Here is a 14,192-nt window from a genome sequence, read left to right on the forward strand (position 1 = left end):
TGCTGCTGTACAAGGTAACGTTGACCACGTCAATGTATGGAGAGTGTTAGGGGAGAACCAGTTATTTCCGTACCATGTACAGCGTGTGGAGGCACTATCAGCAGCTGATTGGCCTCCACGGGTACACTTCTTCGAATGGTTCATCCAACAATGTGTCAATCCTCATTTCAGTGGAAATGTTCTCTTTACAGATGAGGCTTCATTCCAACGTGATCAAATTGTAAATTTTCACAATCAACATGTGTGAGCTGACGAGAATCCGCACACAATTGTGCAATCACGTCATCAGCACAGATTTTCTGTGAACGTTTGGGCAGGCATTGTTGGTGATGTCTTGATTGGGCCCCATGTTCTTCCACCTACGCTCAATGGAGCACGTTATCATGATTTCATACGGGATACTCTACCTGTGCTGCTAGAACATGTGGTTCATGCACGATGGAGCTCCTGCACATTTCAGTCGAAGTGTTCGTACGCTTCTCGACAACAGATTCGGTGACCGGTGGATTGGTAGAGGTGGACCAATTCCATGGCCTCCATGCTCTCCTGACCTCAACCCTCTTGACTTTCATTTATGGGGGCATTTGAAAGCTCTTGTCTACGCAACCCCGGTACCAAATGTAGAGACTCTTCGTGCTCGTATTGTGGACGGCTGTGATACAATACGCCATTCTCCAGGGCTGCATCAGTGCATGAGGGATTCCATGCAACGGAGGGTGGATGCATGTATCCTCGCTAACGGAAGACATTTTGAACATTTCCTGTAACAAAGTGTTTGAAGTCACGCTGGCACATTCTGTTGCTGTGTGTTTCCATTCCATGATTAATGTGATTTGAAGAGAAGTAATAAAATGAGCTCTAACATGGAAAGTAAGCTTGTCCAGACACATGTCCACATAACATATTTTCTTTCTTTGTGTGTGAGGAATGTTACCTGAAAGTTTCGCTGTTCCTTTTTGTAACACCCTGTAGAGAATCCTCCGTAACCACTCAGAATCACAAACCCCTCAACTAGTTCAGGTGCACCTTCCACAGTATTCTGCCACCTACCAAATCTGTGCATTATCCTTGTCCGTCCCTGCCCTCCATCCCCATTCCTCATGGCTCATATCCCTGCGGTAGACCCAGGTATACATCATCCCACGAACACATACTACAGTCTGGTCACAGGCATCTCCTGTACTGTCAAAGACAGGACTACCTGTGAAAGAAGTGATCCACAGACTAAGGTGCAACCATTGTCTGCTTTCTGTGTGGGCATGACAACCAATGAGCATTCAGTCCACATGTATGGGCACTGACAAACTGTGTTGAAGAGACAGCTGTACCACCCAGCTGCTGAACATGCTCCCCAACATAATGTGCTTCAGTTCAGTGACTGCTTCACAGCCTGTGCCATCTGGATCCTCCCTGCCAACACTAACTTTTCTTAATTGTACAGCTGGGAATTCTCCTTGCAATATTTCATTTGTTGCCGTAAGCCCGCCTAACCCTGTCCCCCAGTCTCAACATTTGCTAGTCCTGTCATCCATTTATCTGTCCTCTTCCGTGTTACTCCTACTCTAGCACAACACAGCCTTCTATTCCTCCAACACACCCACAATCCTTTCCCATTTCTTCTACTTCTCCACTTCCAACTACACCGAACTGAGCAACCCTACGCTGTCCCAGCAACATCCCTGCACACTCCCACAAGCAGCACTACATCTTCTCCCAACCCACCCTGCTATCCTGCTTCATGCCTCTTCTTTACCCCACCACTGGATTGCTGATCCCATCAGCCCAGTTAGGACTCAAGTCTGGCTCTGGCCTCAGCGGCCAGAACTATGGTCGTGTGTGCAAGTGTGTATGCGTGCTCCTCCCTCCCTCCCCCCCCTTTCCCCACCACCACCACCACAGAAGAACATAAGCACAGTTATGTTTACTGTTACAATATTGCTTTGTAAAATTGTTCACAAAATTTCAACTGGATGACATTACTCATATTCTGCAGAATATTGTAATGTGGCATGTTACCATCATCAGGCAATCATGATAACTATATGCTTCCCAGCATGCTCATATCCTTTGCAGTACATGCTTTTTCCAAAAAGAACAAATTTTTAACATTAATGAGAAAACCAATTTTTTGCTGTGCTCTGTTCAATGGTATTTTCCCATACATGGCGCAAATGTTTCTGGCTCTCTCTACTGCTGTCAACCCTCTATTGAACTAAAACAGAAGAATATGTCAGAAATATTCCTATTTCTCCACTTCTCACTCCATTTTCTAGTGCCCACAGCCCCCCGCCCCCCCTCCCCCTCACTATTTCTAAGTGACAAAATTATGGTATGTAAACTGAAATAGCAGCAGTGAACTACAAATAAAAATGCCAATATGTAAATAAATCCATAGCAACTGGAATATTAACATGCAAAATAAAAATGCTGTGGGCTTATGCAATAACCTAATACTATTAGTTGGGAACTTACTTAAATTGGTAGGTTATAAGGCTCAATTGACTAGCTATAGTAAGGGCATGATAAGTTAGCCGCTGGCTGCCAAGACCTGGTCATTAAAAGTTGACACCATTTGGAACATTTCATGTTGACTGTTCTCTGTTGCAGATTGCTGCCACCCACAGCTACCCTAAATTTGTGACACATTAACTGATTAATAACAGTTAGTTTTACTCAACAATGGAAAATCCAGGGAGGAATGTAACAGTATTATAGAAAGGATAGTTGCTTCTCAACATATAGTCGAGATGCTGGGTTGGAGATAAGCACAACAAAAAGTGTCAGAAAGTGAGCTTTCAGCAAAATAGGCCTTCGTTGAAGGTGCACACGCACACGCACATGCATCTAACGCACTACGTCATATTAGGCACAATCACAAATGTTTACAAAAGTCATTTTCTTCTACCCATTGTGTTGTGTTACAACAGCCATAACTTAATTTCAAATTTCTTGTTATGAATATGTATCTCATTTGTAGATGATTGTCTCAGGAATGAACTTTCGCAGATCTATGTTACTTCTGTGTCAAAATTCGTGATAGCAGCAGGTCAGTGTAAGTTGCACATCCTGTAAGTTGTCAGTACCAGAAGACAAACCACAAAACATTCCCCCTCTCAGACCCTGTAACCCTGCAGTGGTCACACTGCTTACCCCTCCGTCCCTGTGATATAAGCAGCCGTTTTTATGTATTTTACAGCCAATTTCACCAACGTCAATTAATGGAAGTGTGTCTTAAGGTATTACTGTCTATGTAAGCATTTTTTGTTGGTTACTGAGTAGGAAAAGTACACTCTTAAGAAGCTTTTAATGTTAGTTGACACTTTTGCATTTGGATGTTCGTTACTAGATGCATCTGAATACTTCATTCAGGCTGTATGTGGACCACAAGCCACAGTTGGATGACCACTGTTCTAGAGCTTTATATGAAACTCTTTTTCCTCAGTTACTCTCAAACAAGGATCTACTTTGAATAATGGCTGCAAGACATGATATTTGGGATCCTAACCTACACCTAACAGATCATTTCAAAAAGGCAGACTCACCCCTGGGGACCTATCCTTGCTAGCTCACAAGTGACCTTTCATTGTTTAAATTTAGCATTTATCAAGCAGTTGTCATTGATTTGCTTGATCTTTGTTGATACAGCCATGATCAGCGATTGCTTCAGAAAAACAGCCGATCAAATGTACCACAGCAGCCACAAGAGCAGCAACAGGCACAACAAGAAAATAGTGGAAATACCAGCGTGCCCCTTGAAACCCAACAGTTTGGTGTTTCTCTGCAGTTCATAAAAGATCACAATAATGCTGATCCTATACCACCTGTAATGCGCCAGTGTGTAGAATTCCTTAGTCAGCCAGATGGTAAGTATCTCACAATTTAACAGTCATAGTTGCTTTACATTCATCTTAAAACTGCCAAAATTTTGATGCAAGGTAAATAGCAAGGTAAATAAAATCTCTGAACATTCTTAATCTTTTTTCCTTATAATTACACTGTATATAGAATTGATTATCAGGTGAGTATTTAATCTCTACTTTGTCAGTTCTATCTTTCAGTTGTCGCATGTCACTTTTATTTCCTGTGTTTGAATGACAAATGGGCATTTCTGGGAGTGCTCAGTCACATGCACTAGTGTAATTTTTGAAAAAAAAATGCTTAACCTATTATTTTCTCTGTGGTGGTGTAGAGTAATTCATGAGTGATTGAAATTATTATGAGTAAAAAGAAGTAATAATGTTACAGACTGAAAGATTATTTTCATTATAGCATTGGAGACTGAAGGATTATTCCGTAGATCATCAAGAATCACTCAAGTTAAAGAAGTCCAGAAACGGTTCAACCAAGGCCTTCCAGTAGATTTTCAGGGTGATGTTCATCTTGCGGCTGTTATACTTAAAACATTTCTCAGAGAGCTGGAGGAACCATTGATGACATTTGATCTGTATGATGAAATCACACAGTTTCAGTGTAAGTAATACTAATTAATTTTTGTTATACTGTTAAAGATGCTGTATTGGTATTGCAGATAATTTATTTTATTAATAATACTTAATTTAAGCTGACACTGTACTATAGACAAATTCAAAAATAGTTCCAGTTGTGGTAAATTTGGGGAGAGAAGAACAAAGAAAATGTATTACCTGTAGTTTCCTCTCTTTTTTTTTTCCAGTCCATCCCCTCCCAAACTTTTTTATTTATTTTCTTTTAGAACAATCATTTGTTAAAGAATTAATTCTTAACCCCCCTCCTCTCCCCCATATTAGCATGTGCTAAACTGCTAATCCCTCTCTCCTCCCCCCCCCCCCCCCCCCCCCCACACACACACACATTTCATTCTGTATTTTATTCCAAGTTACCTGGTCCAGGTCACTGGATTCACATTTGGGAGGAGCATTGTTCAAATCGTGGCTGTCCTGATTTGGTCTTGCTGTTGACTGATTGTTAAACTCTCATCTTGCTCCTTCTTTCTATTTTATTGTTAATAAGAAACCTATTCTTTCAGTTGTTTGTACTTTTTTGAAGATGTTAATGACATATGAGAACAGAAAAAAAAACACTGACTGTAATAAAGTAGGTAGCTATAGTTCTGGACAGTAATTTGTATACCAATAACAGAGAGATGGCAATGTATTTACTATTGTTGTAAAGTATCCAGAAGCTCTACATCAAATCTGAGCAAATTCCTTGTGTAAATGAGCCCATTTTTCCCCACCTTCATTTCTCTTTTCATCTTGCTATTTCATGACTTTTCTTCAAACTAACTCCATTTTGCTGACGAGTACTACTGTTTCTCATTTCATGTTGGCACTATTCCCTCGTCCCAACCCAAAACTGCTTTCACTTCTTGACACCAGAAACCTTCATAATTGGAAACATTTATTATAAGTTTCTTTTTACATTGCCATGGTCAAAATGAAACCATGAAGTGACAAGTTTTGTAATGCTAAAAATTATTGTACACCTCTTTGAAAGTAGAATTTTATGTTTCATAACTATGGTGGTCAGTTTATTTGTCTGCTGTTAATTGTTTCAGGTATAGCTAAGGAAGAAAGGCCACGCTATGTAAAAATTCTTATATTAGAGAAACTTCCGGAGGATAATTACCAAATACTCAAATATCTTGTACAGTTCCTTTCAAAGGTATAGGCTCACTAGCTAAAATTATCAAAATTTAGGTCAATATTTTTCATTTCAAGAAAGAGTTGTGTACAATGACTAATTTTGTCGTGCAATATTTGTTACAGGTTATGGACAGATGTGATCTGAATAAAATGACATCTTCAAATTTAGCTGTTGTATTCGGCCCAAACCTAGTATGGGCTCAGACAGGACAGTTCTCACTCTCTGCCATTGGGCCTATCAATATGTTCACTGACTTTGTTCTCACAAACCATGAACAAATATTCATTATTTAATTACAAACTGAAGTAGAGTATGTGCTCTTCCATCAGTCGGAATCATATAATATTTTTGAAAAAGAGATTGTCATCATCTTATCAAAGCTCAGGCTGGGTGTGAACTAATAATAGCTGGATCATATTTTGTCTTACATTAAAAGCCCCCAGCAATATTTTCTCACAGCTCAGTGAACACTTTTTTCTGTGAGACTATAAAAGGTCAAATGAATATTTTCAGCAAGCACAAATCATGCTATGGTATTGTAATGTAAAGAGGCATTTTAGCAAAAATGTTTTCTATGTTTCATGAAAAAGTGAAAAATGTACATGAACATTTTAGCAAAAAAAAGTTTTTATATTTTGGGGTAGTTGAAGGCAAACTGAAATACCAAAGAAATGAGGCAGTTTAGCAGCATAACTTTGTGCTTTGCTAAATTGAGATACGAAGATTTTATATTAAAAAGAACTGAAAGTAGTACAGGCAAAAAGAATTGTAACTTAATATTTGTAAATATTGTGAAAGATATTATATGTTCATTTATTTAACAGTAGACCTCTTGTGGTAGTCAGCACTGCAAAGCTAATTACATTATGTACAAACTCGAACAAAAAGTGAGGAGGACACACATGAAGTGGTTGTCATTTGGCCAGACTATTGTTTGTATCAGTGTGATTCAAGGCGGAGAATACTTAACTCTAGTCATTAGCTGTGTTCAATGTATATGTTGAATCAGATAAATAATGGTCTCATGCTTGTTATTCCAACCTATGTTCAACGAATTATTTCCTTTTTGGGAATATATGTTAATCTGAAGGAAGCTCCTTTTAACATTTTGATTCAAAAGTGTTGTTCTTTATAATTTCTTGTCGTAAGTTTTTGTTAGATTTTCAAATGCATAATTGATGGTATACATTTACTTATACATGAATGCTATTTCTCATGGTTTGGCATGTAAATTTGGTACATGCCCCCCATCTTATTATCCATATAGTGTTTTGTCATATGTAAGTTTTCTAATTCCCTACTTACAATAATTCTGCTACTTAAGAGGATTAAGATGAAACATTTATGAATTTTGTTTCATATGAAGAATAATATCTGTGTCACCACATAGTGTGGTCTATGAATTAATCATTTGGGATATAACTAAATTTGAGCATTATTCACACTCCAGTTATGTGTGAATTGTAATTCCCCTTTGATACTGGTACAGGCTCAAACTAGCAACCAAAATTTAACTCTTGTAGCAGGCATAATTATTAACGTAATTTTTAAATATTTGTCTGTTTTATATATGCTATTGAATAATGCAACACTGAAATTGTATTTTTGTATTGCATGGTGAGATAAAAACAATAAGAATTTATCATCACTGAAAGAAAAGTAGGCCTATCTCTTAAAAATCAGTGTCTGTTCATGAAATTGTCAGTGACAGATGTACTGTATGATTTTTTCAGTATAAGTAGTAAATGCAGTGCATGAATGTTACTTGCCTTGCATATAAATTATTTGTATTACGTTTATAAATTAGTTTAATACGCACATTTAATATGTAAACAGCAGCAGTTCATTTCTTCTTGTTCCTTTCTTTTTGTTTTTGCAGGAAGAAGAAATAAGCCTTTCAGACACTGCAATTGTGTTAATTACTGTAGAGTAATTAATATTGTCAATATTCACTGCTAAAGTGGTCATAACTTAGTCAATATTATTATTTCTTGAACATTCATTAAGTGATCTGATATATAATAATATATTTTTATACTTACGTTTCTTTGACCATTTTGTTTTAATTTTTTGCAGAGAAAAAATGTGTTTTATATACTATATTGAATTGTATTTATCTTAACTTACCTGTATCACAGAGACCTTGCATTGAAGGTTATGGAATGGACAGAGCATTCATTTTGTGTATTGTTTAATAGAGAGCTTGTCAGAAACCACATTTCACTCAGGGAGGAGAGATTTTAAGAAGGCTTTCATAGGTATGGACTGTTTGGAATAATGAGGGATTCGAATTCCTTATCTATGTATGACATGGAGGGAGTTTCCTTGAGGCAACTAATATTCTGCTTCCAGTATCAATGAGATTGTTAAATTGAGCATGTTGGGGTGGTGGCAGTAGCACTAATAGTAGTGAATGAGTGAAGAGCAAGTGATCCAACTCAGTGCATATTGTCATTTGTATGAAAATTCTCATACAGAGTCTGATATTTTGATTCTGTTTGGCTTTTTTAAATTTGTATTTCAGTAACATCTCAGCATAAGTTATATATTTTGTGTCTGCAAATTTGTCTGTCAACCCTGCTATAATTGTAGATGTTTCAGCAGCTGATTAGTAGGCACTCTGCTTCTGCCACAAGTTACATTTTGTTGTTTTATTTATGCAGTAAATAATCACACAAGATGGTATTACATCCCAATGGTCTTTATCCACAAGATTATTTACCAGTACTGGTATACTTATTAGCCAAGGCAATACAACTCTCATACATTGTGGTCAGGATAATATTCCCATTTGTTCTGTAGTTGTACAGTATGCCATTAGATTGTAAAGTGTGGTTAAAAAAGTTTTTATCAATATTTTTTTAATAGTGCAGTTGGTTTTCAACCGTGACATGCTTTCTGTTGCGAGAAATTGAGAGAAGCTAACTAAAAGGCACTCTCTTATGGCATATTTTTTTCTTGTGGTAGAAATTGCCTTTGCAGCATTTGTCTTCATGCAGAACCAAAATACAGCTTATATAACATTTTTGTATCTTGGTAATCTTGTCAGTAAAACTCAGTTTCATATCTTTATTTCTGTTCTTAGCTGTGTCACTCTGACAGTTTATAGCAGTGCAAGAGTAAGGACTTTTGGTCAATATATTTTATTACGCCATCAGCGCAAGAGAGGAATCAAAAAATAATTTTCGTGAAGCAATTCGGAGTTAGTAAGATTTCTGTTGTTATCTCATGCAGAAAAACATACTTTAACATTATAATTTACAGCTTTTAGTTATGAGGCTTGTGTTGCTGCAGCCCTGGTATTGTAATTTGTTAGTTGGTACACCACACACAAAGTATAAATCATTATTGGTTGCTTGCAATTACAGTGTGATTGAAATGGAACTTTTATGACACAGTTGTGACTGTGAAAGTTAATTATAGTAGTAGATACACTGGTATTTTGAAAATACAGCTTTGTGGGGAGCACCATCTGTGTTAATTCTCATCATCATTGGAAGGAAACAAGTATAAACATTTTCAGAATTAAAATAATATGCAAGTAATTCACTTTTGAAAACTATAAAATCACAGAGAGACAAGAATTACTTGCTAGAACTTACTTCTTGCAGCAAAGAAAAATGCACACAACAGGACTGTTGCATGATATAAGCTACAGCAGAATATTTGCACCATGCAAAAAATTTCTTGTTCTTGTTCTGGTTTTTGTTCTTCTTCTGCTCTTACTACAATTCTCTCTCTCTCTCTCTCTCTCTCTCTCTCTCTCTCTCTCTCTCTCTCTCTGCAATCGCAATTTGCGCGCACGCGCGCGTTTGTGTGTGTGTGTGTGTGTGTGTGTGTGTGTGTGTGTGTCAGTCATTCCATGGTTGTCATCCCATTTGTTGGGTAGTCATCCAGACAGTCTTTTCCCTTGCGATCATCCATGTTTACAAATTTTATCAAATTGTAGAATCCATTATTTCCACATGGTTCTTCAAATTTCTTTTCCTTGTCATCATTCATTTATTTATATCTTGTATTTCATACTGTTCCCTTACTTATACACTTGTTATCTTGTCCCATATGGTTACTCCTTAGACCTGCCTTATTGCCTTCATTTTCAGTGCCATTAATTTTTGTTTGATCTTTCACTTCTGCTACATATGTCATAACAGGATGCACCAATGTTTTATATACTTTTCTTTTCACCTCAGCTGTCGTAAATCTGTTTCCCCTACAGTATTTTTCAGGCATCTGGTTGCCTTTATTCCCCATGTCACCTCGTTTTTCAGTTCAATAATTATACATTGTGTCAGCAGTCCCTGGATAAGTAAGGCTCATTCCTTTTTCAGTTCACTACCATCTTCTTCGAATTTATATCTTGCAGGTGTTTTTATATTATCATACTCTTTGATTATTTTTTTTTTTTTTTTAGATAACATAGACTGCTTATCTGTTTTATTGAAATGGTGAAGGAACCTTTGTAAATTATCCTCATTACTTGCTATCACTACAGTGTCATCAGCCTAACACATAATATTTACTACTTTATTTCCTATTTTATATCTTGGTCTGTTTCATAAGGCACTGATGTTTTTGTCCATCATTAAGTTGAACTCTCCTTGTCTAATTCATTAAGCTTTTATAATTTCATCTGTGAATATTTTGTCTTTTGATTCTCATTTTATTACCTGTATATATATATCTTCGAGGATTTCACTAAATCCATTGGCACTCTTGTCGATTCAGGTATGAATTATTTCATTTTCTCCGATCCTATCAATAGACTTTTGATAAGTCAATGAAACACAGTTAGCTTCGGTTATTAGACTTTGTGGATTTCTCCACAATATTTCTTGCTGTTTTTATGTCATTCTGTATTCTATCTCTAATTTCTTATGTTAATGGCTTTAAGGTGATTTCAAGGAGGGTAATTCCCGGTAATTATCTAATTCTTGTTTATCTCCTTTTTTTATGTACTGGAATTTTAATACTTTTTTCCATTCTCTTGATATCCCACTTACCTTCACAATACTTGTATGTAATGTACGAAGCTAATGATAAAATACTTGTGCCCCCAGCCCCCATATTTTATTAATTCATTATGTGCCATGTGGCCCTGAAGATTTCCTGTTTTTAAGTATTTTTATTGCCGTTCTTATTTCCTCCAATGGGAAGTCTAGTTGATTGTCATTTTCAGTGCTTAGGTGTCTAGTCTCAATTTCTACATTTTTTTATGTCCTTATATTGTAATTTGAAAGAATATTCCCTCTGAATTTTGCTTACATTCTGTATCTTAATATGTTCATTAATATCCTCCTTTTGCTGATGGAGCATCCAACATACTTTCTTCTGTGTTCCAAAACCCTCATTTATCTGTTGAATATCTAATTTCACCTAATTAAGAATGAGCTTATACTCTGTAGAATTGTCTTGACTTTGCCTGGCTTCATATTTTAGAATGCTTTCTTCTTCTGGATAGCTAATTCTTTACAAGCTTGATTAAACCATGATGTTCTGTACGTAGTATTGCTCCATAGCTCATTGACTCTTTACATATCCAAAGATTCTCTTACTGCCTCCTATATATTCGATCTAAGAGTAGTCCATCTAGTTTCTACATCTTGTCCTTTTAAACACGGGTTATTAATGATTTTCTCCTTTAATCTATTTTGATATTAATCATAGTAATCTCATCCTCTATGAATTCTGTTTTAACCCTTTCTTCAGTAGGCATCTTAATATTTTCGTTTTTCACTCTGAGTTTCAGCTTCAGTTTACTCGTCAGCAGCACATGGTCTGATCCTATGTTGGTTGATGGTAATGAACTCACATCTAATATTTGACTTGGATAAATGGCTCTGTTGGTTATGATGCAATCAATAACCAAGCACTGACATATTATATTACTCCTCGTGTATTTATGTTGTGGCTTGTGGTCGAAGTTCTAAAAATATGGTTAATGTAATTGCATAAACAGTGTGTGGCTGACTTGCTTATGTACAAGCAATGTAAATATGTTAAAGCATTACAGCTATTCAGCATACTGGCACCTTCAGAATAATAATAACAGTTGATTTCTTCATTTGTGTGACCTTTGTGTCAGTAGCTGCTATGTGAATAATTTATTCAGTTGGTAGTGTGCATGCAACTGCTACAAAGTGCTGTTTTTGTTATGACACACATCATCTTATTCAATTAAAACCTTGTGAATGGCTGGATTTTCTACTGTTTCTTGCTCACAATCAGGGTTTGATGTCCGTATGCTCATTAGTTAAAAATTTTTATGTTTGGCACTGATGCTGCAATAAATTAAAAAAAGGGTGAGGGAAGCAAGAAAATCAATCTAAAAGGTAAAAATTGTGTGAAATGTGCAAGCAAGAAACATAGCCTTTTGTATGAAATAAATGAAAAATAGAATGCCATAGCTGATATGTTTTATGTGTATAAGATGTGACATGAATGGTGACAAAACAACACAATTTGAATAGTCTCGTAAACTATATAATATTTTAATTTTTGTGGATTTTAGTTGCTGGTTCTTCGGGAAGCAACTTGGTTGATTTCTCCAGTCATTATTACTGCAGTCCAGTTGTTGAGTGAGATCAGAATTGGAAGAGTTTCTGCTGTCGTCATTGTTGGTCCACCATATCAAAGTTTGTGACAGTATCATCTATGATCTGTCCTAATAACCAGTCTTTTTTTTCCAAAACATATCTTTGTTTTAATTATGTATTCATCAAATTTCTCCAAGTTGCTGTAGTCACAGATGCAATTGCATTCTTGTAGCTTCTCTAGAGAAATGTCTCCTTAATTTACAGTCGGATCATTTCTGTGGCATGTAGATCATACATGTAAAGAGTTAACCAGAGTACTGTATGCCCATGATTCTTCATTGATTTATCAAACCAATACAATTTTTTCAGGACTTTTAAACTAATTCAAACAGTTCAAACTTCATTTTTTCGTCTCGTGGTAAATTGTTATTTTGCAGCCAATTAATCGTATTGATTTCAACAGCAAATTGTGAGAGTACTTTGTTTTATTGCATACTATGATAAGGAGCCTTATCAGTAGTTATAACATTAGCTTTTGGTAGATAGAGAAGCCATTATTTCTGCACCCACTTCTCAGATTTGGTAGCATTCATTTGCCCTTGATAATCTGACTGACTTTTCTGGCTTTAAAAATCATTTCTGATCCTGAAAACTTGCATGAGCAAGTGCGAGTCTGTTTGATGACCTGGCATTTGTTGTAACACCTCTAATATTTTCGCTCTGCCAGCATTTACTAAATGTATTTTTTGACCACCAAGATTCATTTAAATAGATAATGTTTCGGTCCTGGGAATGGAAAGTTCAGATGCTCTGAACCTCATTGTGTGTGACAGTCTATTTAATGTGTCTATGGACCATGCAAATTCTGTTCTTTTCTGGATTGCTGTGGAGGGCTATGGATGCAGCAGGGACTCTTCTCCATTAAGAAGAAAAGTCTTACAGTGTATTGCATTACACCCCAATTTAAAGCATCACAGATCTTGGACACTTTTTCCCAGGAAGACCAAGAGAAGATTCAACAACAGAAATACCATCTTTTTAAATTTTTGTAATAGTTCTTACAGGTATGCCAGTGTAGTTGGCAGCTCACAGATTACTTTGTTTCACCACATATATAAAATTTGCTGCTCTAGCTTGCTGATATTATTATTTTATAATATTTCTTATTATTTCTCTGTCCTCACTACACCTCCCTGCACACACAAAACATTGTAGAGGCAGAAGAAGTAGTCTCAGTGACTATCAGTTCAGAAGTCAATGAAGCACACACATTTCTTCGCACACGGAAAATGATGACAAAACAAAACAGCAAAGCAATAAAGATATAAATAACAAGAAAAAATAATGCACTAATGAAAGACAATAGGAGTGATAACACTTTGAATAACTAAACACGCCAAAGCAAGGCAGACATGTAAGTCTGTGGCAACACATGTTGGACAACCAACGCCACTGACTACTTGCAGCCATTGGCAAGGACAAGGAGTATCTCCCCAATCCTCCCACCCACCCCTCACATGCATGCTCCTCAGTTGCATGCTGTAGCATCAGGAGGCAAAGTTAAAGTACTGCTAATACATACATTTAAAAGTGAAAACACAAATCCAAGCTTTCAGAACTATTAGTTCCTTTTTCATGGAGGGGAGAGAAGGGTTTTGTTGGGGAAAGAAAGGAGTGGCTGGTCAGTCAAACCCTCTAAGTTGAGAAGGCCTTGCCTGTCAAAAAGGCAAGCAGAAACCTTCACTTTCTCCATGGGAAAGGAACTAATAGTTACAAAAGTGAGGATTAGAATTTTTACTTTTAAATGTCTATCGCCAGCCCTTGAACCTTACTTCCTCAAGGTAAAAATTTCGGGCAGGCTGTATTGGGCTTGTCCCACAAAAAATAACAAAGAAGGTTTAAATGTATGGCTTCACTTTAAAATATTTTGTGTTTTTAATAATAACTAATTGGTACAGTTTGTGATGGAACACTATCACTAACTTGAAAATGCTGAAAATTGTTATGTAGGGAATATATTCAACCACGCAT

General features: G+C 36.5%; 1 protein-coding gene across 2 annotated transcripts in view; it reads left to right on the top strand.

Moving 5' to 3' along the window:
• The window catches only part of LOC126188250 (rho GTPase-activating protein 1-like), a 110,586-nt gene extending 102,523 nt beyond the window's left edge, over positions 1-8,063 (top strand). For both annotated transcript variants that reach the window (XM_049929811.1, XM_049929812.1), the window contains exons 6-9: positions 3,646-3,863; positions 4,270-4,470; positions 5,537-5,643; positions 5,748-8,063. In XM_049929811.1, the coding sequence (XP_049785768.1) occupies positions 3,646-3,863; positions 4,270-4,470; positions 5,537-5,643; positions 5,748-5,918 (697 nt within the window). In that variant the 3' untranslated portion in view covers positions 5,919-8,063. The remainder of the gene's footprint in view (positions 1-3,645; positions 3,864-4,269; positions 4,471-5,536; positions 5,644-5,747) is intronic.
• Positions 8,064-14,192: the final 6,129 nt, after the last annotated feature.

The sequence above is a fragment of the Schistocerca cancellata genome, chromosome 5, assembly GCF_023864275.1.
Source record: "Schistocerca cancellata isolate TAMUIC-IGC-003103 chromosome 5, iqSchCanc2.1, whole genome shotgun sequence".
Lineage (NCBI taxonomy): Eukaryota > Metazoa > Arthropoda > Insecta > Orthoptera > Acrididae > Schistocerca > Schistocerca cancellata.